The 26,117-nt window shown below is 43.1% G+C and overlaps 2 protein-coding genes across 3 annotated transcripts; one reads left to right on the plus strand and one right to left on the minus strand.

Moving 5' to 3' along the window:
* Positions 1–10,786: 10,786 nt before the first annotated feature.
* klhl22 (kelch-like family member 22) lies at positions 10,787–16,084 on the plus strand. The gene is made up of 7 exons (XM_032579198.1): positions 10,787–11,105; positions 11,653–11,818; positions 11,909–12,232; positions 12,332–12,741; positions 13,383–13,575; positions 14,601–14,834; positions 15,013–16,084. The coding sequence occupies exons 1-7, from the start codon at positions 10,864–10,866 to the stop codon at positions 15,352–15,354; spliced, it is 1,911 nt and encodes a 636-aa protein (XP_032435089.1). The 5' UTR covers positions 10,787–10,863; the 3' UTR covers positions 15,355–16,084.
* Positions 16,085–19,360: 3,276 nt separating this feature from the next.
* On the minus strand, positions 19,361–25,885 carry tbx16 (T-box transcription factor 16). Of its 2 annotated transcripts, XM_032577569.1 has the most exons (8): positions 21,914–25,885; positions 21,733–21,835; positions 21,271–21,435; positions 21,037–21,183; positions 20,880–20,950; positions 20,711–20,799; positions 20,226–20,439; positions 19,361–20,144 (listed from the first exon to the last, which is right to left on the minus strand). In XM_032577569.1, the coding sequence occupies exons 1-8, from the start codon at positions 22,030–22,032 to the stop codon at positions 19,721–19,723; spliced, it is 1,332 nt and encodes a 443-aa protein (XP_032433460.1). In that variant the 5' UTR covers positions 22,033–25,885; the 3' UTR covers positions 19,361–19,720. The 2 variants fall into 2 exon arrangements, with proteins under 2 accessions (XP_032433460.1, XP_032433459.1); XM_032577568.1 differs by having other exon boundaries at positions 21,733–25,885.
* Between the last annotated feature and the right edge of the window lie 232 nt (positions 25,886–26,117).

Genomic DNA, 26,117 nt, shown 5'->3' on the forward strand with positions numbered 1-26,117 from the left:
GGCCACGGAAAAAAAATGGGTGAAGCAATTCCTTTGAAATCTTGACATCCCTTGGTCATGAAATTGCGCTTTTGACGGCGTGTCCAGCACTTCCACATAATTGAAAGGTGACATCTCGGGTCAACGCAAGAAATTGTGGCCAGAGAAGTTTTTGGACAACTTCTTCCAAAGCCTTTTTTTTTTCTTGCACATTGGTCAAGTGGAGCATTTCACTGCTAAAAACACTCTGAACTCTTTAATTTCCGTTTAGTACGGAATCTGCTGTGACCATATTGGGAGTCAAAGAGAGGCCCCTGTTACGTAAGCACTTGCACGAGCAGTTCTTGTGGGAAAATTGCTAACAACTTTTTCGCGGGAGTGGCAGTATGCATCAATAAAGTGCTTCGCCCCATTAACAATGAATTTTTCCTTCCGCTCCAGCTCCTCGAATGTGTGTTTTATAGTGACTGGGGAGCCCTCCAAGGCGCATATTTGTGTTTTTGTAATTCCGCAGCCTGTTTTATGTGTGTGATTTATTTCTGTTGTTCAGACGGAGCTCCGCAATAATTTTCCAGAAAGGAAGGAAGGAAGAGAGACCAACTGATGGAAAGAAAATAAATGTTATTATATTATTGTCAATTAGTGAGGTATTAAAACAGGCACGGTGCAGACAGAGGGCCTTTTCGAGGCACATTCAGGTTGGAAATGTTGCCCATAGGTATTAGATAATTATAGTTTTAGTTCAGAAGCATTCTATTTCTCAATATAAGGAAAAAGACATGTTTATCAGAGGAAATAAATGGCTTACCAGGACATTGCAAAGGCTCTTTGAATAATACAGCTGCTGGTGGGTGAAAGATTGGAATTAGGGTTGAAATTAGGTCTAGATAGATAAATATAGGTCCATCCACAACCAGAATGAAACAGTTCTCCTCATAAACAAATAAAAACATGAGGTTTTCATAGAGAGACATATTTTACTTTAGATTTAAAGGTGCAATATCATGTATTTTTCAGGTATGTAGTGCCATATTATAGGACAGTCAAGTAATTCTCTTACCTTCAGTTGTTATAAAAATGTTACGTATATCAAATATGACTCAAAAGAAATGTGACCTTGTAACTTAACACTTTGAAATTGGGCCTCTGTCTCTTTAAAACCTTCTGCTCTTTCTGAAATTCACAACATCACTCCTCTATTCACCCTTTAACAATGCTGTTACCAGTGTTGGACTGAGAAGTATGTACATCAAGGTGTTTGCTAATTGTTGCCAGCTAGTCTGAATGAGCTGAGCAGGGGAATCGGTGGGGCAGGGCTGCTCTGTGAGGCGGATCCTCAGAAACTTGGAAACCGCAGCTCTGAGGTGGAGGATCTTCTGTAGACAAAGATCCACAAGGAAGAGATTATTTTCGGGCGTTGTTTAGAAAAGAGAGAAGCCTGAAGGCTGATTCACTGTTCTCATCTCAGTGTTGGATCCCTTTAAATCCAGCGACATCTTAGAATCTACAGCTCATCTTCTTGTGTTTGGTGTCATGCCTGAAACTGTGACGCAGTCTTCCCTGCAGTATTGCATCTTCCTGCATGAACCAAAGTTGAAGTGATCCTTGACATCATCACAGCAACACAGCTCTTTATGTCCCTTGGGGCTTTAAATAACCCGAGCCAAGAACAAATGCCACAGTGCCGCAGGTAGAGCGGGATGACAACCAACCTTCGGTGGCACAGATCAAATGTGACACAGAGCTCACCCTGATGCTCTTCTCGTAAAATGTGGCTTCTGGTTGCAGCTTAGACACACAAGGGAAACCCCTGTTAATCACGGTTGACTGTACTGTTCCCTCAGGAGATAATCAATGTTTTCATAGAAACGATGGATCGAATGTCTGCTTGTGCGGTAGCCGTCTCATTTGTTGCAGTAAACCTGTTCAGAGTTCGGCAGATTGAGTCGATAAGTACTAGGAACCGTTCTAGGAACACTAGAAAATGCAGTTTTAGTGACAATAAAACAACACAAGATCAAGGGCACTAACTGACCCGAGCGACATTTGTTATCGCATTGCAGCAGAATTTGTCAGGGGAATCTGTTAAGCCGCAGGGCAACAATCGGTTCTAGAAGTTGATGTGGGAAAAAAAATAAAAATAAATGTTCAGACGAAGGATCTGAGCTGCTCAAACTGTGACTGCTTGACAGCTGGGTCAGCGAATGTCAAAAACAAGATGCCTTGCTGGAGTGCAGTATCTCATGTAACTGGTTTACAAAAGAGCAACTGGAACAGACTGTCCACAATGCACTTTTGTTGACCAAAGATTGATAACACTTTAGATATAAATAGGATTTTTAACTTAGACTAGGACATTACTGTAAATAAAAATGAAAATGATGCATATTTGAATATTTTTTTTCCATATAAATGAAAGTATCCATCCAGCTTTAGTCCAATACCCTGAACTAGAATCCAGTGCAGCCAATCTCCTGCAAGAGTCACCAGGACTTTTAAATAGTTCACGTCTTTGTCACGTATTCTCAGTTTTTGTGAAGGCCTCAGTGTTTTTGTTATTTAACAAAATCAATTGAAACCAGAGGTTTACACAAGTTACATAATAAAAGACACATACACCTTTTGCTCTCACTGTCGGCCACCAGTTAACTCAAATGTGTCAGGTAACCAATCAGAGGTTTCCAAACCCATCCTCTGGGCTTTCCCTGGTCATTTAAAGATGTAGTACTTATTCTGCATTAAAACTTCTCATTTTGAAGACATTAATAAAGAAATCTGACATATTCTCATTATTGTGGCATTTAGCAAATAAACATTTATTTGGTGCTTTTAACTGACCTATAAAACAAGTTTTATCTGATTTAACCTTAGACAGTGAGAAAAAGAAGTGTATGTGTCTTTTTATTTGACATACATAAACTTCTGGTTTCAATGTACTTATACGTAGCTTTTTTTTTCATATGAACTCTGTGTCTCTGATTTAACTGCCCATCGCTTTGTACCACAATCTCAGTCTTGTGAGCCTTTTGGCTGCAAGAAATCGATCACAATGAGGTGAAAACGCACTAGAAAACTCTCAGCTGTGTGCTGACACCACTTGACTGAGTTTCTGACTTTTCTTGAGACAGATTGTGGGCATTGGTTGCTGAGAACACTTTATTTATTTTTTTCTAGCCCATTTCTAATAGTCTTGGGAGATCAGTGGGTGTTCTTTTTCTTTTTTGTTGAAAGATTGAGCTTTGGAGTGGGTTGTTTTTGGACATTGCTCATTCTGTACATTGCTCATTTTTTTCTAAAGGGAAAAGAGGGATGGAAAAAGTCTCTTATAAGCTGACTGCAGTCTTATCTGCAAGTACTGTGACTGAGTTATTCACCAAAGTTTCACCACTTTGTGTTCACGGGAGAACCATGTCGGATTTTAAGGTCAGGACTCTTGAGGTCTCTGCGACTTTGAAAGTCAAAAATTCATCTTCGCGTGCATTCCAGTGGATTTTGCATGCTGGGAAATTGACTGTTCCCATATTGGGGTTCAAAAGAAGTTCTCTAGTGAGCTTACCGCTAATTATTAATAGCCTTTAAAATTGGAAGCAGGAGTGAGCTGCTTCAACTTTATTAACTTTATGGATTCCTTTGTGGAGAAGTTTAAAGAAGGGTTAGGTCACAGAACAATGTCTTAAGCTCTGGAAGCTCACAGAGAACTGTCCTGTCCATCCATCCATCGAATACTGAAACACTAAACAGCTCCAGAGCAACAAGCAGCTGCTTAGACCCTCTACTGCGTTTCTTAGTAACTTTGGCCAAAAATTATAAAGAATCCGGCTATATATATATACTGTATATATATAGTATATATACTGTATATATATACTGTACGTATATATATATATAAAACTTGGAGGTTTCAATGTAAAAAGAAAATGTATTCATTCCTTTTATGGAGAAGTTTGATCATTTTCAAAAAGTAGAACTTGTTTTTTTTAGTCCTTTAGAATATATTAAGATATTGTATAAATAAATAAAAAAAAGGCCTTTCTTTTTATTTTTTGGTTTTGTTTTGTTTTGAAGGGTCATGTAACTTTTGTAGCTTTTGTGGCTCTAAGTAACTTTGCTCAGCTAGACCGAAGGCAAAAATGGCTCTTAGGGTCATAAAGGTTGCTGACCCCTGACCTAAGCAAACAGGACGAGCAAGGAGAGTGTCAACCAGAGGAGCAACCAAGAGGTTGCCACAATTCACAATCAGGCCACAATTCTGGTATATATTTTTGTTAAAATGCAATCAAAATTGAACTGTTTGGCCTGAGCGTAACCTCTGTTTTCACCACAATGAGTCATGGTGGTGGCAGCATTATGCTGTGAAGATGCATTTCTTCATAACATAGAAGCTGATCAGGTAGATGGATGGAGCTAAAAACGATCAAACCAAGCAAATGGTTTTAGATCATATCCACGTGTTTCAATGGGATCAGTCAAAGTCCAGACAAAAATTCAATTGGACGGAATACGCCCAATTGAATTCGAGATTTCAATCTGACTGAGTTGCTTCTGACTTAATTTCTTTACTCATCACTGAAAGCAGTTTCTTCTTGCTTCCTGTTGGCAACCGAGCGGAAATCCCTCTGACAACAGAACAGAGACATCTGAGACACCTGAAGAAAATGCACATTGAGTATTTTAATGCTCAATGTGCATTAAAATAAGTAAATAGGTGAACAAGATATGACTGAGGTCTAATAAAAGAGAATTAGATTAGTGTCTCTGACCCTCCCCTTTTTAAAACATATACAGTAAATGCCCACCATGCCCTTCCTGTTTCCTTGGACCACGTGAGAGTTCGTCTGGGCTCTGAACACATCCGAGTGTGCAGCAGTCGCTCTTCTGTCCCGCCTCGCTTCTGGCTCAGCGGTTTCCCCTCATATGATTCAGAAGTTACAACTACGTCGTCACCGCGAGTCGGGACGGTAGATGTCGCACCCCCAAAAATAGCCCCTGCGCCTGCATCAAGAGCTGAAAAGTGGCGGAGGAGCACACGCCCAGACACATATGGCAGATAAGATCCCATTACTCTTTTAGGTAATTCCAATTAAAATGAGTCTAAATCATATTTTCAAATTCTCACAGTAAATCCGCACGGATCAATGCTTCATGTTCTGCCTGTGTCAAACACAATGTCCCTCGTCTTGCAGTGGCGGCGAAGGGAAAAGGTTCGTGACACAGACCTGTCCTCTCTTTGGTGAGCTGCTGTCAAGGCTGAGTCCAACCCAGCAATCTGGCGCTATCATGTCCTCGCTTGCTGTCTTGTGTAATATGCTCCCCTGGGAGATGCCCAGTTTCCTGGTGCGTGTGTGGCGGGCTGTGTGTGAAAAAGTGATCATTCCTCATTCTGTTTCTTCACACAAACATGCAAAAAAAAAAAAAAAACTATTCCAACTGAGATTGGTGCAATCTTTAAATGAACAGGGGAGGGGGGAAAAAAAGCATTTTTCTTCCTATATCAACAATCACTGACGCTGTAGAGCAGCAAACACTGTAGGTAGTGCTAAATATTTTAGCAGCATTTGGTTTGCTTTTTTCTGCCTCCCCCTGTTAGGAGGAAAATTTCTCAGCCTTGTTTTGTACAAAGACTCTGACCTCGAGAGACAAGGGAAGAAAAAGACCCCTCTTTTTTTGGCTGACTTAGGAGCTGACATTATGGTCGAGCAATAAACGTCAACCAGTTTCTGTTTAATTCAAAGCTGAATACAGACAACATATTTTGCAATTTGTTTCTCCACAACTTCCGGGCTGTCCAAGGAGACAGAATCAATTTGAATAAATACAAAGAGGGAAATCTGCTTGAATTCCCATTTTGGTTTCAAGCTCTGACTCACCTGGCGGCTGCTGCCTTAAAGCGGTTGGCGGGGCTGGAAGTTGTTGTGTTTGTAAGACTTTGGTCTGGGGGGGGGGAATTGATTGCCTTCCCTCACAATCACCAGGCTGCACGGGGAAAATATTGTGTCACTTAAAATGATCCCTTCAGCTTGTGAATCATAGAGAGGGCTAGTAGGTGTGATGGAGTGCGCACGGTTCGCTCCTGCTCTTTTATGAGCCATATTTTCAGGAGTTGACATGTTCACATTGTCAGTTCATTTACCTTTTCTCTTGATTATTCAAACAAAGCGTGCTGCTCTGCGGAGTGACTGTGTTAAATTAATGCACGATCTTTATGGCCATGCGTGCTTATTAATTTGGGGCTTTTAATAATTGACTGGACGGTTCTTTGCTCAACGTGGAGCGACCATACACCAAACAGCAGAGTTTTAAAAACAATAGCTGAGTTCACAAGTATGAATTCATGGTGAGTTTTCTCTAACCCACACACCATCAAAAGTATTATTCCTGTATTTCCAGTATGTTTTTAAAACTGTCACTATGTGACAGTTTAACATGAAGACATGAAGACAGATGCTCCTTCCTGAGCAGTCAGAAGAAATTCACCACTCAGGCCCTCTAGCACCTCCTAGTGCCTAAGTGGGAAAGTCCAGGATTTTCTCTCATCCAAACATGGTGAAAAAAAACATCAAGCTCCTTGTCCTTCTCCTTATGGATTTGCTGTCGGCTACATGAAATACACTGGTTCGTCAAAAACAACCAATCAGAGCCAGGAGGAGGGTCTTATGCTGTCAATCATCCTGGTATACAACTGCGTAATGTGCTAATGGCAGAGAAATAACCGTTCCAGGAAAACAGTTTATCCAACGTCATCAGCGGCCATGCTAACTAGCCTTAGCATTCATGAGAGTCTCCAGCTTGAGGAACTAGCCTAGCCTATAGGAGAGAGGAATGAGCAGGATGTATAAGAGGATGATTGATAGCGCTAAGAACCTCCTCCTGGCTCTGATTGGTTGTTTTTGACGGACCAGTGTATTTCATGTAGCTGACAGCAAATCCACAAGGAGAAGGACAAGGAGCTTGATGTTTTTTTTCACCATGTTTGGATGAGAGAAAATCCTGGACTTGCACACTTAGGCACTAGGAGGTACTAGAGCACCTGCCCTTTGTCCTCTGGACAAAAAAGTGCCCTTATGAAATCTTTGTTTTTTAATTCTTACCGTGTACTGTATGTGGCCCAAAAAAGCTATATGGTTATTCATTTGAAATAGTTATATATACATGATGTTCAAGCTGTGTCTATAAAAAACAAAAAACAGGAATTACCACTACTAAGGAGACCTTTTGTTTCTACTTGAGAAAATGCCTGTGCACACCGATTCAAAGGTTTTCTCTGACGTTTCATTGATTTCATTTCTCTATGATCGTTCAACCCTGGTGAAAGAACTTTTCATTGAAACTATACATACTACAGATATCACATCCATTAAGATTTCTGGTAAGAAATATTACACATTATAGCTGATTTTGCTTTGCTTTGTACATTTCAGCATTAAAAGGTTTCAGTGCCAGAAAATAGAGAGATGCAGGCCAACTAACCGTCACCAGTGGAGCTGCGCTGTCCCAAACTAATCAGCTGTATTGTCCTTTGGTCTGCCAGCTTCTTTTCTTATCAGATGCAGCGAACAGAGGCTATTTTGTTGCACATGGCTGGCACATTCACTTTCTCATAAAAGCCCACTGCATGGCTTGTTAGGGCTCATTGTGCTCTCGGCATATGCTGTACCTGTCCCTTCTAAAGATGCTCAAAAATGGCACCTTGGAATAATCTCCTGCAATAATGACTTAGGCTTTGAAGTTTGTTGGGATTTTTTTCTAAAAATAAAAAATAAAAAAAGCTAAAGATGTTGATTAGGTTTTGTATTTGTTGAAGATCGTGGCGGAGGCAGTGTTCTGTTTCTCTGTAAGCCTCTATTCCCAGCCTCCATTTTCCAGTCTTTTTGCTTGGTGGAAGCTGACAGCTCATTCCGTAAATGCTACCTACTTTGTTTTCATTTGTCATTGCTGTCCCGTGGACTGCACAGCCCTCTCTGCACAGCCCTCTGCTGATGAAAGGTGATGCGCTGCTAATGCACTGGAATGCTGCACTCTCGGTAATGGCCCCACCAGTGGGGCTTTTTTTTGTGAAATCAGGGTCCAACAGAACCTCCACTGTTGTGGCCTCCTCACACAACATCCTGTGATCAGGTAACCCTAATCAGCCACAAATGCGTGAAAACGAACTGGATTGTTCGTAGCTAGTCACGACAGATTTGCATACTGTCACATTTGCGGCTTTCCGTCCTATACCAGCAGTGCAGCAGGCAATTTGTTGGTTGGTTGGTGGAGCAATGCAGGAAGAAGAAAAAGTGCCGTCTAATATGTTTGGTGACTCCTGTCAAAAACATCTATGCGTCCAAGACAAAAAGTCCGCCCCTTGCCTCCCTTTCGGTTTTTCCTGGCATGCTACGCTGCAGTTTACATCGGACGGGAAAATGGATCAAGTGATGGATCATTCCAACTGTGTTTATGCAACCAGAGAGAGGAAAGAAAAAATCTCTGCATGTCAGGAAATGATGTACGCAAATCGAAGTCACAACATAAGATGAATGGAGCTGTAAAGCCTAAGCAAGGCGGAAGCTAGTGTTATTTTTATATATATTTGTGCGTGTGTGTGTGTGTGTGTGTGTGCGTGTGTGGGTGTGCGTGTGTGTGCGTGTGTGCGTGTGTGTGTGTGTGTGGGCGTGTGGGTGTGGGTGTGTGTGTGTGGGTGTGTGTGTGTGTGTGTGTGGGCGTGCTCGTGTGTGTGTAAAAAAGCCATAATGACCAAAGCTGCCTCAGAAAATCTACCAAGCTGCTGTTATTGATGTGGAAAACAACAGATGGGGAAAAAAATTACAGTGAGTTTGCAGAAGCATTCACACTTTTTGAACTTTCACACATTGTCACTTTAGAACCACAAGCTTCAATGTAGTTCCTTGAGTTTTTATGTGATTGACCAACACAAGTAGTGTGTAATTATAAATTAGAAGGAAAAGGATAAATATTTAAGTCTTTACCGGCAGGAGAGAGAAGGGAGGAAGTGACCTGAGACTGGGAATCGAACCCAGGCCAGCTGCATTGAGGGCTACAGCCTCTGGACATTGTGTGTGCATACTACCCACTGAACCACACCATACCCAAGTTTTATGAATATTAAAAGTGCGGTTTGCATCTATTTTCTTCCCACTGAGCCAATAAATTGTAGAATCACGCTTCACTGCAATTACAACTGAGGATACTTTGTAGAAAATGTCTCCACCAGATTTACAGTAGACCCTGAAATAGTTGCCATTCTCATAGCATGATGCTGCTACCACCACATTCCACTTACCTTTTTATTTTCTTTTTTTTTTTTTTAAAAACTCGCCTCAGTGTTCTGCATATTCGTCTATAAAAAGTCCAGTTTCAATCTGATGCCAAATTTCATTTGGCTTTCTTTGCACAATGGTCACTTGGGTATAAATGGTAGATAGTTAACTTGCCAACTTCTCTGACCTGAGCTGTGAATATCTGCAGCTCCTCCAGAGTTACAGCAAGATCTTTTGGCTGCTTCAGTGACTAATGCCCTCCACGCATAGTCTGCCAGTTTAGGTGGATAACATGCTAAAAGGACTTTATATTTCCAATTCTCCAGTCAGTAAAAACTCCACACAGTAATCGTTCATACTCACGCTGACGGTGTGTTCAGACTCACAGATACTATGATGTAATGAATATGAATGAATGAATTTTTAAAAAGGTATCTTTGCAAATTAACAATTTGGTATATTTTTTTTAAATTTTTGAATAAAAGCTCATTTTGCAGCCTTAATTTATTATGCATTGTGTATAATCTGCTTGTTTTTTGGACTGAACAATGTTCCTGCATTAACTGCAGGAAGAACAAGGGAAGTCGACGAGATTTTATGCTCAGCTTTTGCTGTTGGTGGGTTTTAATGGGTGGCTGCTGTTGGGTGCCATGAAAACAGTTTTGCATCTGACAGCTCCCTCTTGTGTTCAGCAGCTAGAATTGATCAAATAACCCGCCTGCGTTTAGTCGAGCAAATGTTAAAGACAAACAATAAGTGTGCCAACATCCTATTAATAGATCCACAAAATCTTAGCAACAACGACAACGTCTTGCTCAGTTTTCAATAAAGACCAGACACTTTCAACAGCAACTCTTTGGATGACTGTGATAGAAAAATGTAGTGCAAAAATCTTGATAAACATCTCTTCCGTTTTATTTTCTTTGTAATCATTTTTGGCCCTATGTTTTCAATTTAGAAAATGTGTTTTAAAATAAAAACTGCTAAGGCGGCTAAAAGTAGTGCAGCAACATTTGATAGTAAACATTGCTTTGGGGAAATGGGATAAGAAGTCAGAAGTCATTGCGACGTGATTGGCTCGTCCATAGAAAGTGGGCGGGATGAAGAAAGACTAAGGACCAATAGTGTTTGAGCTTTCGCCCTGAGACTAAAAGTAAACACGCTTGTTTTGACCTGTTAAAAAGAAATTGAGGAACTCTGCGTCTTGCGTTGTAAGCAGGTATTTTCTGTCCGAGAAGTCACTTCAGAGCGGTTTTATGTTTAAGGACATGGCAACATTTCTGCGTATTGACCCCGTTAAGGTTCTGAAGGCTTCTTGTTAAAACATAGCAGGCTAACCTGTTTTTAGCTTGTATAACACTTAACTACTAGCTTAGCAGCGGGGAAACAGCTAACATTTTAACGGAGGGAGGTATGTATGTATTATACTTTCGTGTTTTTACAACTCTGCGTCTGAAATGGGGGATAACCGTGTGCGACTCTCTATAAATGTGAAATGACTTTTTTTTTTTTTTTTTAAATCAGCTGGTTTGTCGCTAGCTGCGTCTCTTCTTCCTGTTTGTTAGCAGGCGGCGTCTCGCTGGAGAAAACGCCGGATGATGGTGGTGCTGCCAGGCAGGTGAAAGGGATGAAACTCGAAGGTCACCGGTTTATCATGGCTGAGAACGGACGGGCGCTGGTCGGTTCGGTGAAACAGGCTCGCTTTTCGGACCGACAGTTGTTCAGGTGTTGGACCCACTTCCACAGCTTGATGGGCGGTCTGGACACCCTCAGGCAGAGCGGAACCCTGTTCGATGTTGTTCTCCTGGTAGAGGGTCGTCCCATCCAAGCCCACCGTGTTCTGCTGGCTGCCTCTTGTGATTATTTCAGGTACAACCCACGGCTTTGGCTGCAGCCTTACTTTTGGTTTCATTTTGAGTTTTGTTATGAGTCTCACGCGAAAACACTTTAGGTACTTTCCTAAAAAAAAAAAAAAAACTCTTCCAGGTACTTTCAGTGAACCTATTTTGTAAAAGATAGGTTTGTAAAAACTTTTGTACAGTTTGCTATAAAATTGGAATGATTTCTTCTTCTGTTTGCTCTGCAACATAGTTTTTAAAAAATGCATGATGCAAACCGATCAGATGTTGCAAAAGTCTGCAGCCTAGACACAATGACTTGGTGCAGAGTCCTGTTTGAACAATCACCTTAAGATAGTGGTTCCCAAAGTGTGCTGCGTTCCTCCTAGGGGGCGTGGGGGGTTTATTGTAATCCATAGGGGGGCTCAAAAATCTTTGGGAACCACTGCCTTATCAGGCACTGTGACTGACTGGCCTGAAGCTAAAAAAACCCCAGACATTTTACAAATCAGTGAAGCGCTATACCACTGTACCTAAGTTCTTCCTGGATTGAACCATGTGTAATCTTTCTCCACTAGGTGCATGTTTGCTGGAGGCCTCCGGGAAATGCAGCAGAACGAGATTCCCATTCACGGAATATCCTACACGGCCATGGAAAAAATTCTTGACTACATCTACACTTCCGAGATCGAGTTAGACCTAGAGAACGTTCAGGAAATCCTGATGGCCGCGTCGCTTTTTCAGGTATGTTGGGTCCAGTTGGTCAGTAATCGTTTCCTTTTGTTCTGTTTCACTAAAATGTTTGTCTGTTTTTTTGTTGGTTTTTGTTTACAGCTTGAAAATGTCATCAGCTTCTGCTGTGACTTCCTGTTCTCCTGGCTAGACGACAGCAACATTTTGGAGGTTCTCCACTTGGCCGACGTCTACGGACTGGAGCATCTCAAAGCCAAGGTCCACTCCTACATCCTCAGGAACATCCAGTCCTTGTCTCGGACGGACGTGTACCGGCAGCTCCCCGAGGAGGACGTCTTCAGGGTGCTGAGCAGCGACGCACTTCAGGTGGCCAGCGAGAACGAGGTGTACGAGGCCGCGCTTCACTATCACTACAGCCCTGAGGAAGTGGAAACTGACCAGGTGTACTTGCAGGTCAGTCGAAAGGTGTGTGCGCTTTGATTCTACACACACCTTTTGTCACCTTCACATCTTCGTCTGCGTCGAAGTTAACTTATTTTGCCCCTTTTTTTTTTAAACTCAAAGGGCAACCTCAGGATGCTTGACGCTGTCCGTTTCAGCCTAATCGAGAAACAAGTGTTGCAGAGACTCCACGGCAGACTGAACCCGTGTCCGCTAAAGGACTCCGTTGCGGCGGCGCTAAGATACCACGAGCAGGAGTTGTTGCAGCCCGCCCTGCAGAGCCCCCTCACTCAGCCGCGCTCCACCTTCCACTGCATCCTCGGCTTTGGCGGGATGTTCAGCTCCAGGGTCTCTGCGGACATGGATCACGTGTTCCAGGTGTTCCACCCGAGCTGGAGTGAGTGGAGAACTCTCAAAGCGGCTCACGCTCCCCGAATGTCCAACCAGGGCATCGCTGTGCTCAACAACTTTGTTTATCTTATTGGAGGAGATAGGAACAACAGTGGCTTTTGTGCGGACAGTCGTTGCTGGAGGTGAGAGAGGACTTGTTGAATCACAAATGCATGTTCTTTATTAGCAGAAAACAATCTTTGCTACCCAGCTGTCTCACCTGCTGATGAAGGTTACAAGGTGTTTTCATGTCCTTAAAAAGTCATAAATTCATGTTTCTATACTTAAGGCCTTAAGTCTTTAATATGTTAAACAGGTTTTAAATTTTGTCTTGACAGGGTTATTTAATCTTGTATATTCTATGTATTTTTTTTTTCTTGTCGGACGGTTCTGTCAGGCAAAAGTGTGAGTTTCACTCTGACGTCTTCATTGCACTTGAGGCTTGAGGCTAGCGGTAACTAGCTGCTGATATAGCCTTGATAGCTCGCTAGGTAGCTTTTTTGCATCTGCTTTGGGTAAATGCAAACTTATCGCTAGTTAGCTGGACTAAGTTGGTACATTTCTGTGGCGATACAAGTCTTAAACACAATTCATAATGGTCTTGAAAAACAATCTTTTTAAATCTAAAATTATTGAGTTTTAGATTAAGTATTAAAAGATCTTAAACTTGAGTTTGTGAAATGTGCAGAAAGCCTGGCTTAGGTGATTTGATCCCAGATTGGCTTTTATTTTCCCGCAGGTCAAACCTGCTTTATTCCCTCATGTGAAACATTTCTTCTTTCAGATATGACCCTCGTTACAACAGCTGGTGCTCCATCCAGCCTCTGCAGATGCAGCATGCCGACCACTGCGTTTGTGTGGTGGGCGGCCATATTTACGCAATCGGCGGGCGGGACTACAAGAGTGAGCTGGACTGGGTGGAGCGCTACGACCCGGTGACCAACACGTGGGAGTTTGTCTCTCCAATGAAGAAAGAAGTAAGAGTTTACAGCACAGTGCCTTACAACATTATTTTCATGTATAGCCAGAGATTTTAGTGTGTTTATTAGGCGTTTATGTGACGGAGCAATGCAAAGTACAGGTCATATATAACAGATAATGTGCCCCTGGGCAGGGCACTTAACCCAGAGTTGCCTACTGGTCAGTGTATGAATATGGGTTCATTGGTGAGCACCAGTTTGGGTTTTTTTCACTTCAAACTAGTGCATATCTAGTTTGTATTACTTTGTCACGTAAGTACAACAGAAAATTAGGGCCAGACTAAGAGAGTAAAGTAAAAATATGACAAGTCATAATATTAGCAGAATAAAGACACTAAAATACCAGAAGAAAGTTGGAAAATTACTAGAAAACAGTTGCTTCAATGAGAGCACAGCTTTCATGGTATCTATTTTATTTTTTTATTATTTTCGTGTAGGAGTTATAGAATTTCTATTTCTTTCTGCTAATATTACGACTAGCGATGTTATGACTTTATTCTTTTATCATTACAACGTTTTTTTCTCATACTATCACAACTTTATACTTATATTATGACTTTGTTGTACAACTTTAGTTTGGTATTATTATGACTTTATTCTGGTAACATTTTGACTCAATTCTTGTATTATTACCAATTTTTTCATATTATTACAAATTTATTCTCAAAATATTAGGACTTTACTCTCGTAACATTGACATTATTCTCATAAGTTTTATTTTTTTTGCAATATTATGACTTTTTTCTTGAATATTATAACTTATTTCTCCTAATTAATTTTTTTTCTTAGTCTGGCCCTAATAATCTGTCTTTCATAAGGTCCCAATAAGAAACATTTTTGGAGCATTAGAAATTGTTCAAACCTCCCAATGAGTGTGAATATTATTGCACGCCAACGCATCTGGATGAAAGCATGCACTACCGCTATTCCCCACATGGTGGTGCTATATGCCTACATGCTATAAATGCTCTCTTCCCCCTTTCCTGACTTTTTCCCCCCCTTAAATCTGTCCCTCCCTCCAGGTGTACGCTCATGCTGGAGCGGTGCTGGATGGCAGGATTTATGTAGCATGTGGCCGTAGAGGAATGGCGTACCTCAGAGAGACTTACTGCTACAACCCTTCCACTGACGACTGGACGGCATGCGCTGAGGGGCCGGTGGAGCGGGCGTGGCACGGCATGGCTGCCGCGAACGGGCGCGTGTATGTCATCGGAGGTAGCAATGATCATCGTGGATATCGGCGTGACGTCCTGCAGGTACGTCATGAGTCATCAGAGATGGTTTCCTTGGTGTTTTTTAAATTTTTTTTATTCTATTTGACCATTAAACTGATGAAACGTCGGGTTCAAATCACTGATTCTTACAGTTTAAGCACTTGTATGAATAAAAACTCATCAGTTGCTTCCTCTTTGATTTTTATTTATTTTTTTCTAGTTGGCTTGCTTTGACCCAACACCAAACTCTTGGTCTTTATTAACCCCCCTCCCATCCGGACACGGAGAACCCGGCGTAGCCGTGCTGGACGGCCGCATCTACGTCCTGGGCGGGCGCTCCCACGACAAAGGCAACAGGATGAAGTACGTTCACGTCTACAACACAGACAAAGGGGAGTGGGAGAACGAGACCGAACTTAGCAAGCGCGTCTCCGGCCTCGCCGCGTGCGTCGCGCTCATGCCGCCCGCCGTGATCGCTCAGGCCCACAGCTGGGACCAGTACACCAAAGCTTCGTCGGATGACGCTGACATAGACAACTCGGAAGAATCCAGCGAGGACTGAACCAAATTCACCTGCCGTCCTTACGTTTTTCTGACTCGGAACAGGAAAGAGGACGTCAGCACATTGAGGGGTCGGTGCACTGATGACTTTTTGTGCCTCTGGTTGAGCTTCATAAGCACCTTTGCACACTTTTTTGTTACTTTTTGAAACTCATGGTACTACACAATACCCAGATATCCTAACCACCTGAATCATTCATCCCAACTGGCTGTGGCTCCTGTCTTTGTTTTATCTTTATTTCTTTTTTTTTTCTATGTATCTATAGGATTAATTAAACACAGACTGGTGTTTTCAGCATTTAATTTCTGCTAATTATGATGATTCTCTAATTGCTGCTTATAAAAACATAACATTTATGATTGGAATGTTACACCAGAAAAATAAAAAACATGTTTAATGCAGAAATGAGGCTTTAATAAAAGGTTAATCTGCATAATGGCTATTTTTAAAAGATAGCGCCGATTGAGCATAAGCAGTTATCACTTTTAAAGATATTTCTATGAACAAGCCTAACTTTTTCCATAAATTTGACAAAGCCTGTCACGCTACAAAGTTTTATCCCAGAAGTTATTGCGATAAACGATAATATTGTTGTTTTGAGACCATTTTCCAGCAATATAATTGTAATGGCAAAACGCAAAAACACATTCTCAAGGATTATAAACTTTCACTGCTAATGAACATTTAACTCTGGAACTGGGAGACATTTTAAAAATAGAAAATAAATAAATAAATAAAACAAAAGAAACAAATAAATGAATTATGAAATCTCTGTAAACAAAATTGTCCTTCCAAAGAAGCGGCTAGTTGAGACAGAAGCACCCGACTGAAGACGTTTTACATCCAGATTTTGATGGTAAGAAAAGGGGGGGAAACAGAGAACGACGATAAATCGTGCAAATTGAAGTTATTGATCTCGTTCTATTTACTGATTTATTGTGATAGGCCCAAATTTGACCGTTTCTCAGGTTTATGCTTGCGTTGCATGTCTGTTACGACGTCTGCGCCTCGTTTTTCTCTGCTGCCAGATCTCCACACGAGGATCTGGTTGTCCTCGTCGGAACTTCCCCTCCTGTTAGCTCGAGCTTTTTGGTACCACCCAGTCTCCACCAGTTCCTTTCCATTTGGCTTTATGAAGGCCGACTGACTGCCTCTTTCCTTTTCAGGGCTGTTTCATCTACATCTGTTGTCCCCCCCTCTTCCTACCCCCTGCCTCTTACCTCTGTCCCTCCCTCTGTTTTCACACTTTTGTGCCAGCCTCCAGCAAGTTGTCTGCTAGGATCTGCTGACACCAGCACTGGACATCCAGGATCAACGGTCCGCTGTGTTTATGTGCTTGTCCGTTTTGTTTTTGTTTTCGTCCAAAGTTGTAGCACCACCTGGGGGATACTTAAGACACATGTCCAGCACTTAGCCACGTCAGCGGTCTTTACGAACATCTTAGTGTGGGTCGATCCGGTGCTCTTTGCAGAGCAATTAAAAGGGCCGCATTAGGCGTTGATGTAGAGCTATGCAGATTGAACCCAGTGGAGTTCAGGAGGGTGTTTGCGAGTCAAGGGAATTTACTCTTGCTTCCCCCCCTGCTGCGGCGGAGTGGAGAAGGTCAATGGAAATCGATTGGGGAACAAAGGAACGTTCATTTTCCTCCAGGGAATCCGCCGATCGACATGGTAGCTTCCCTGCGTGAACAGGAGCCATAAAACGCCTTTCTTTGAAAATGAAAAAACTTCACTGGCATCAGTCGCAGTGATTTGCTTAAAGCATTGCGGCAGCTGTGCATGATCCACACAGCAGAACGATGGGATGTAGAACTGCTGATTCTAGATCCTATTTAAATCCAGGAGGGAAAAAATAATCATTTGATGCTGAAAGGTTTTGTATTTTGCTTTTACATTCATAATTTGCAATCCTACTCAGGGTTGTCTGCAGCTTTCTAAATTAATTTCACTAGATTTTCAATCCATGTGCCTTAAGTTCAATAGTAAAATCACAATATTACAAAAAACTTACCAACATCCCTGTAACTTTTCTGCATTTTTTTGCATGGATTCCAAGCTCAGATGGGATAAAATGTCCTTGTGCCAATTATTCGTTGTACACTTAAAACCTATGTTGGATATATACAAGCCATGCAGTGGTGGCAGCATCATGCTCAGGGAATGCATTTCTGCAGCAGGGGCAGTGCAACACATTTCAGACTGAGCCAAGGGTTCCCAGTTCAGTTGGGCGGCGACTCTAATCCCAGAACTATAGGGCTTAGTTTAGATCACATTTGTTAGAATGACCTAGTTAAAGTCCGGACCTAAATTCAGTTGAGAATCTGTAGCAAGATAAAACAGACAAAAACCTTGGTTTATATGTCTGCAAACCTGATAGAGGCTTGACCCAGAACACAAAATTCAGTTCTACAAAGTATTGATTCGTATAGGCGGAATACAAATGCATGCTACACTTTTCAGATATTTATTTGTAAAAACTCTTAAAAACCATGTTTCATTTCCTTTCCATTTCACATTTAAGCATTATTTTGTGTTGGTCTATCACATAACTCCCAATAAAATAGGTCTGGTTAGTGGTTGTTCTGCTTTAAATAGCATTTACACTGAGCTCCACTGTTTCCTGTTCTCTGACTTCACTCTGTTTATATTTTTCTGCTCTTCACTCTGGAATGTGAAATAGTTGGACATACTGTATATTGGGTCACTTTTTTTTTTTTTTAAAGGGGCAGTGTTATGTGTCTTCTAGTCACATAGTATTTTATATCACAATCAAGTAATTATTCCCTTGTCACCTTCGGTTATAAAAATGCTGTATATATATCAAACATGACTTAAGAGAAGTTTTACTTTTCAATTCGAGAAGTCTTGAAATTGGGCTCCTGTCACTTTAAGGAGTTCCTGCTCCTCAAAGCTTCACATCAACATGTTTAAACGTTCACAAACGGGAGCACTGAGTGGTTGCCACGGGAGATTAAAGGATTTCTCAAACATGCATGAAAGCATCAAGGCAACTTTCCAGGTATGTTTTTGATGAGGGCATAACATTATATGATGCAGAGCTAAAAAAAAAAAAGCTGATTTCACATAACACTGCCCCTTTAAATAGAGATTATTTGCATAAGCAAAGTATGTTATTAAATAATAGCAAGAACATACTGGGATTATTATTAATATCTCACATTTTCAACGTAGAAGGATCTTCACTGACGCGTGGGAATGTAATCTAAATTTGAAATTCAAACTTCATTGTTAAAAGACTTTGGTTTAGCCCGCCTGAAGGGAGTAGAGGAGGAAGCTCGGACTTACAGTAATGAATAGCGCTGTGCAAAACCCACATTACACTAAATTGCTCCCCACCCCCACTCTCCCCTGCTGTATTTTACAGCAGTCATTAGCAACTCATATTCACTCAGGCTGAAGGTGAGAGGCCTTGCTTGTGTTTAACAGTGAAAAGGAGCCAACAGCTCCCATTTTCATGCTTTTTAAGGCTCATTGACATGGAGAACGAGGGTCGTGCAGTGCTTTATGTGGCAGTGGGTAAACCTCAGCAGGTGAGCCGGAGTCACTTTAATGCATGCTGGGCTCGTCCGAAAAGACAGAGCAGCCCCCCCATTAGTGGAAACACAAACAAGCGGCACCAGCGGCTCTGACTGCGCAAGGTGCTGGGTGTTTTCAGCAAACTTTCTGCAGGCAGAACTTCACTGGATCAAAGCCCTAGCATCCACAGACAGAATATCCAAAACTTTGATCTATAATTCACTGAAGCCTGTGCACAAATTAGAGAATCTGAGCTCCCACTGTCTCTTCCAGCCATGTCTGCCTTAAAAGTAAAATCGCTGCAAATATATCTAAACCTTTTGATGTGAAGTTGAACAATTTCGTACGTCGGAATGAGCTCGATCTTGAGTTGATGTGAAATATAAACGTTCCATCCCTGCAAGGCAGCGCCGGTCAGTGGTGTCTGTGCTGGGAACATATGAAAATCAGAACGCAAGGCAACAAACAAATAATATTGCGTAAGATTTTTTTATTTTCACTTCACATTACAAGACATGGACACGCATAATTTGCACACTTAGATTTAATTCTACTTTTTCTGTACAAAAATAATATTTACGCTGTAGATGAGGCAAAATACGAAATAAATAGACGGGACGGTCACCCTGCAGGGCTCCAAGGTTTGGAGAGATTCAGTGTCTCCTGAAAGTTGAGGCCCGCTGGGCCACATTTCTTCTCCTTTCAGAACCTTCCTCTTGCCGCGAGTGTCAGGCCTTCAGCGTGGTTTGGGGCATGCATTGTCAGGTCTGTGCGCCTCATCAGCCGTCAGATTTAATAAGCTCTCAATCATTTGACGCTGAAGAGCCTGCTCACCAGCAGGAGTAAGAGAACAGCGGATATTGGCTCCATTCGCCCACATTGCCATGGTGATAGCCATGGTGCACCGCTTGAGTGGTGTAGTCGGCGGACAGAGGGTGAGGAGGGGGATACTGTGCAGGTCCCGGCCCGCTCCACTGGCCCAGCGGCTGTTCCGTGCTGTAGGGGCTGTAAATGTGGTGGCCGATGACCCCCGGCTTGCCGGCCTGGGCCATGGTCATGTTCAGCACTCCGCTGTAGTCCTGGGGGCCCGGCAAGGTGTGGGGTCCGCAGTGGGAAGGGCCAGGCTTAGAGGAGTCGTGATCGGGGTCAGTGGCAATGTCGGGAACTCTGGACTCGAAGCTGCTCCGTCCAGAGCCTGTGATGCTGCTGCCGACGCTGGAGGAGGGGGACGGAGACTTTCCGTACTCATGGGCCCTGGAGAGTATAATGGCAGTGAATGTCCGGTTCAGCAGGACAGAGTTTTACTATTTGAAGTGTCAAGTCAGCGGTATTCACCTGTACGGCTGGTAGGATGCAGGAGCGGGAACTAGCTGCTCCGTGTTGTAGATTTCTCTTGTGTCCGCCCCAGCAGGAGAGTCGGTCCTCACACCCTGCTGCCTCTCGGCGCCCCAGGGGGAGTACCGCTCTTCCTTTACAGCATCCTCGTCTTTCCTTTTGGCCAGGCGCCCCTCTTCTCCATCGTAACCATCATATGATGACTGGCAGAACCCTGAAAAGGCGCAAAGCAATGGATGACTTAAAAAAATGCAAGGGGTGCGGTGGTGGCTCAGGGGTTAAGCACAACCCATATATGGAGGCCTTAGTGCTGTCGCAGGTTCGATTCCTGGCCTGGTGACCTTTGCCGCATGTCCCCCTTCTCTCATTACCCACTCTCCTGTCAATTCACTATCAAATAAAGGCCACTGGAGCCAATAAAACCTTTAAAAAAAATTACAAGACTGGAAGGAAATTTATGAACACAAGGAAGACTGAAGCTGTACCTGGTGAACTGCTGTCCTTGGAGTCCTCGTTCAACACGCCTGGTAACTTGGCCCTTTTTTCTAGGCATGCAGGGTTTTTGTTTGCACGCCTAAAGAGAAGCATCAGCTTTTTTAGATCAATTTCACAAGCAGGATTTCTCAAGCTACGTTCAGCAGAATTGAGACCCACCTTTTTTTATTAGTGCCCTCATCTCTGAAACCCTTTGCAAATGGGTTGTGATTGATCTTCAGCTTTGTGATCTGCCCCGAACAGAATTGAATTAAAACCAACATCCGCTGGCCTCAGTAGAAGACAATCAAGGTTTTGTGGAGCCAAACAGACTCACCTTGGTGTTCTGGTAGGCAGTGACTGCGGTGAAGGACGTCTCTGGGAAGGTGAAAGTCTGGAACACACTCCAGCGGACGCTGAACAGGTCGTCGGCTTGGACAACGTGGAAACGAGGGTGGTAACGATGCATTGAGTGCAAGATGATCTGCAGACAAGTCAGGGTAAGATTGACCCCAAAGATCTTTTTAAACTCAACATCAATTGGAAAATCCCTTGATTATTTAATACTCACATGCCCATGCTGGTCGAGTGTGTTGTTGGTGAGCTTGAGCTTGAGGAAGGAGACGCTTTGCTTCATCCAGTGGCTCCCTAGGGCCGGAGAGTCTGGGTGGAGGTAGGTCCTGCAGGGAGGCTGAGGCTCCGCTTTTCCTGCCACCTCCCATTTCTCTTTATTCCACTGCAGGGGAGGAGACGGATCGTAAGTCAATCAGCCTCAGAGAAAAGGTGATTTACAGAAGCAACTTCATCTTCCCTAACTTCCCACGATTGCTCCGAGAGTGACGGCTGGAGGATACCACCCATGGAGGCAGGGGGTAGTACAGTGAGCTCCCAGCAGGGAATAGAAAAACAGGAAGAGATAGGGGTCTTTGATGTGCAACGTCAGGGGAGGGGTGGTGATAAACAAGGGGTATCTGCTAACCACAGAGGGATCTTTACAAGTCAAGACAACACAGTTATAATTTATAGGCTTTACCTTATACCTGAAGCCATCCTCTGGAACCATGTCAACCAGTAAGATGTACTTGGCACACTGAATAAGACCAGATAAATTCACTTTACAGTGTGGGAACATCCTCCTGAAAACACAAGAGGATACACAAATGAGGAAAAGTAACATTTTTCTGAATATTTTTGTGTGAAAAGCCCCGTCTGACCTGCCCGGTTTGGTGATTATCATTTCCGTTCCAATTTCATGGAATGTCTTCCATAGTTCAAGGTCTTCCAGAGTCATCCTGATGCTGCCCTGAAGATAGGCATCAGGGCCGGCGGCCATGGAGGCAGGAGGTGGACCGCTGAAGTTGGACTTCAGCTCTGCAGCAAAGTAAGATTTACTATAGACATTTGACACCAAAAGGGATTGAGTCTTTGATCAGGGATGAACCGAGGAGAACAGGTTCAATTCTGCTTTACAATTCAATAAAAATTTGAATTTTTATTGAATTGTAAATATCCTAACCGATCAAAAAGGCGTCGGGAACTCACCCCGGATGGACTGCATTTTCCGGTTTCAGTGGCCAGACAGGGGAAGTTTGGGATTTCTATGCATGAAAGGATGACGAGCAATCCAAATGTTGGATAAATCCAAAAATGTAGCCCCCCGTCGTCCACCCCCGCCCCCGTCCCATGTGTTGAAGACAAATCCAGCAGCTTAAGGTCAGTCCAAACAGTTCCGTCCTGTCGCATCAGATGGATGCTGCCAGAGAGAGTGACCATGACTTTTAAGGGGGACCCTTTGGTAGGTGGAGCCAGGAGAGCCATTCCCAGGCTTTGAAGTGACACAATGATGAGTCAGGGTCCCGCTGTGATTGGAGGGGTGCTGGAAATCAAAGAGACTTAACAGAGCCCTGACACCGTCCCCACAGGAAGGGGGAAGGAGGAAATGCACCTTTATTAACTGCTAAGAGACTTTAAAACAAATATGGACGGACTTTCCTGCTGCAGATCGGGCTCTGGCGGCAGCTCCAGAAACCGGCGTAAATATCATTGACACGTACATAACTGATCGCAGAGATGCCACTTAGTGTGTTTGTGTAACATGGTAAAGACTCAGAGCGAGTCATTTGACGCAATTAGGAGAAATGGAGTGGAGAGGGTTGTCAAGTGGAATGTGTTGGTGTTTCCTCAAAAAGACAAAGATCTTTTCTTTCTGGAGCACAAACGTAATGCACGTAGTGAGATGGGGAACGTGCTGATGTGAAAGTGGCTAAAACGTCACATTACATAACAATCCCCTTTTACGCTTCTTTTCTCTCTCCTTTCTCTACCAAATTACAGAGTGGGTGGGGAAACTCTGTGTGAACCCATAATGGTGTGGTGATACCATGCACTGTTCCTGCAGGTAAGTCGTACCTGAGGGCATCCTCAGCTAGGACCGTGGGGAAGTACTGGGGGTACGATGCTGGCTGTTGTGTATTGGATGGTCTAGACAGGCCCATGCCTCTGACAGATAATCCCATTAAGATGGTTTCCCCTTGAAGAAGCCAGTTTCTGCATGAGGAGAAAGCCCAGTGTATTGGTGGGAAATTAGCAGCCAGTTAGCACCACAAGCTCAAAGTCAGGCATGAATGATGGGCTCCTGCAGGGTTAGGAGAGTAAACCCCGGCTCTCCTACTTGATATCCACTTCCAGGTAAAATCCACAGGTGTCGCAGTCCTTCGTACCGCTTCACTGCAGGCGAATTGACTGCAACACATTACAGGCATTAGCATAGAAGGGGGTGGAGAAAAAAATGACAATCTCCTTTCTCGTTTCCTGTGGCGTGGATTGAATTCATCTCCTCTCAGGCTAAGAAACACAAACCGTATAGGTTTCCTCTTTGGGTTCTCGTGTCTGTGTTGCATACAATGGCCTTTGTAAGCACAGCTTTTTACAGCCCTGCATCCTACGGCCCTGTTACTGTAAGAATAACTAAGTAAATGCTTGAAAGCAATATGCAGACATGCAGTTGGAGAGATGGCTTGCAAAAATACTGGAACGTTTGTCGTGCTAATCACAACAAACTTGTGTATTTTATTAGGATTTTATGTTACAGTTTAACACTAGGTAGTGCTTGCTTATGAAGTGTAAGAATACACCTCTTTCAAAATATTCAACAACTAAAGTTCTGGTATTCAACCCTCTTCTTTTCTGATTCCCTTGAATCAAGCTCTTTCAATTAATTGCCTAGAGAAGTTAAATCAGTTTAGTAACAATTTCAATATAAATTCAACTGGTCTGTGAAATCCTCAAAGGTTTGTTGGTGAACTAAATGAAGACCAATAAATAACTCAGGTTAGGAAGACAATGACGGCTGAGTATCAGTTGTGCACTCCAACAAATTTTGCAGTCACGTGCAGTTAGCTACATATGAGGAACGTGGCGCTACCACAGTGAAACCTGGGAGCATCATTCTGTGGGGACGCTTTTCATTAGCAGAGCGAGGGAAGCTGATCAGGCTACAAGGGCAGAATATATTTAATGAAATTAAATGTAGGGCAATCCTGGAAGAAAAACTGCTGAAGGTTGCGACAGACTTGAGACGGAGGCGTGTTTCCACACCTGATAGTCCGGTAGACTCGGTTCGGCAGGGGATCAGAGTTGCGACATTTGTTGCATTTTCAGCTGGTGCAACTCGAGTTCACACTGCACTGAGTCAAACAAACCAAAACCCTTTGAAAAACATGTTCCCCTCCTTACCTGTGGTGGCGCTGCATCAAGAACTACTGAAGGGAGCGACAAAAAATTCAGAAGAAGACACCAAGCGCATCTGCCTTCTTCATAAAATAGAACCACAAGCCATTTCCCCCCAGTAGCGCTAGATTCACATGATTGTTTTGGTTGTATTTACCCAGAAAGCCTTGCGCTATAGTTTCCTTCCCTCTCCGGTCTGCTTGGCATCCACATTTGCATTCAAACCACAACAACGTTCTCTTCAACTGAATCGAGGCCGAAGTTTTCAGGTGGACGAGAGTTTGATTCTGTATTCCCACCTCCCCAAAATGAACCGGGCTTTCAAAGCAAACTGCAGTTAGATCAAAGTGGACTAAACAGGAAGCAGAAAGCCTGCATGGGGAAACCCAAATGAATCTGTAGTTTAAGCGAAACGTACATGGTGTCCACTGAGAACTCCCTATTAGTTGTTTGTATTTTATTATTTTATTTTTTTCATATGGAACTATTTGTGTCCTTAATAAAGTTGATGATGAGAGGAGCTGATTGCAAAAGCACACCGCACTTTTCAGGTTATTTATTTATTTATTTTTACTTTTGACAACCACATCCACTTCATAGTTTTCCGCCATCTTTGCCTCTCACGTAAAATCCCATAAAAAGTTGGCTTTTGTTGTGCAACAAAAAAAGTGGGAGGTGAGTACATCTGCAGTGCAACTGGAAGTGTCCACAGAAAAGTGCAAGACGCTCCGTCCTTCCCCACCACCACCACCACCACCACCTCCGCCCACTGCGAACATATTGACGGGCTCCGAACAGAGATCAATGTGAAATAAAATGGCGAGCGCTCAGGTTGTAAAGATGCACATAAAGATGTGGTGCAGTCATTTAACCGCGCTGATGTCTCCCAGCGCTCCTCCGTTCACTGAAACTCAGCAGCGTCGGCCTTGAGGACGCGTTTCCGATTTTGAGAGCAGCGTGTGTGTGTGTGTGTGTGTGTGAGAGAGACCCAGTTGTTGTCGGGGAGTTATTAATCACAGGTCGCGCGTTGTTCTCCTCTCACTGCCTCAAGGGTCAGCGAGGTCACGAGGGGGATCAGAGCGGCTCGTACGCACGGGGCGAAGGAGCAGGGAAGGACGGTGCGTTTGGGAATTAGAGAGAGATCGGGTCTCTTCGGGTCACGGTGTCGGGGCCCAGAGCTGGCGTGCGTTTCAGCGGCAGCAGTGTCAGCCTTGTTACACACACAGGTGTCTGAAGGTGACAGGTGTGACCTGTGACAAGGCCAGGGGACTGAAGAGCAATGGCAGAGGGGGAAGGTTTACGTAACATCCAGCCTGCAGGGACGTTTGGACGGAGCGACAAACCAGTGTGGCTGTCTGCAGAAGGCCAGCGCTCTGCAAAAACACAAGATCTTGCCAAGTTTTTCTGGTTTCTAGTGCAAATATCTTGGTACACTTGAATTAAGACAGAACTAACTTACAAAAGTAACTTTTTTTTTTAGCAAGATGAAGGCACATATTTTAGGTAAATAATTCCTTAATATTGATTAAAAGCAGATTATTTCACTTATGGGAAAAATGTTTTGTTGTAAGTGGAACTAGTAGTATCAGTATTAAGGAATTACTGATCTAAAACAAGTTACTCCACAGCGCTTGTGCTACCGTTTCCTGCTGACATTAAAGGTTTTTTGTAAAAAAAAAAAGTTATATT

This window comes from Xiphophorus hellerii, chromosome 12 (genome assembly GCF_003331165.1).
Source record: "Xiphophorus hellerii strain 12219 chromosome 12, Xiphophorus_hellerii-4.1, whole genome shotgun sequence".
Taxonomy (NCBI): domain Eukaryota; kingdom Metazoa; phylum Chordata; class Actinopteri; order Cyprinodontiformes; family Poeciliidae; genus Xiphophorus; species Xiphophorus hellerii.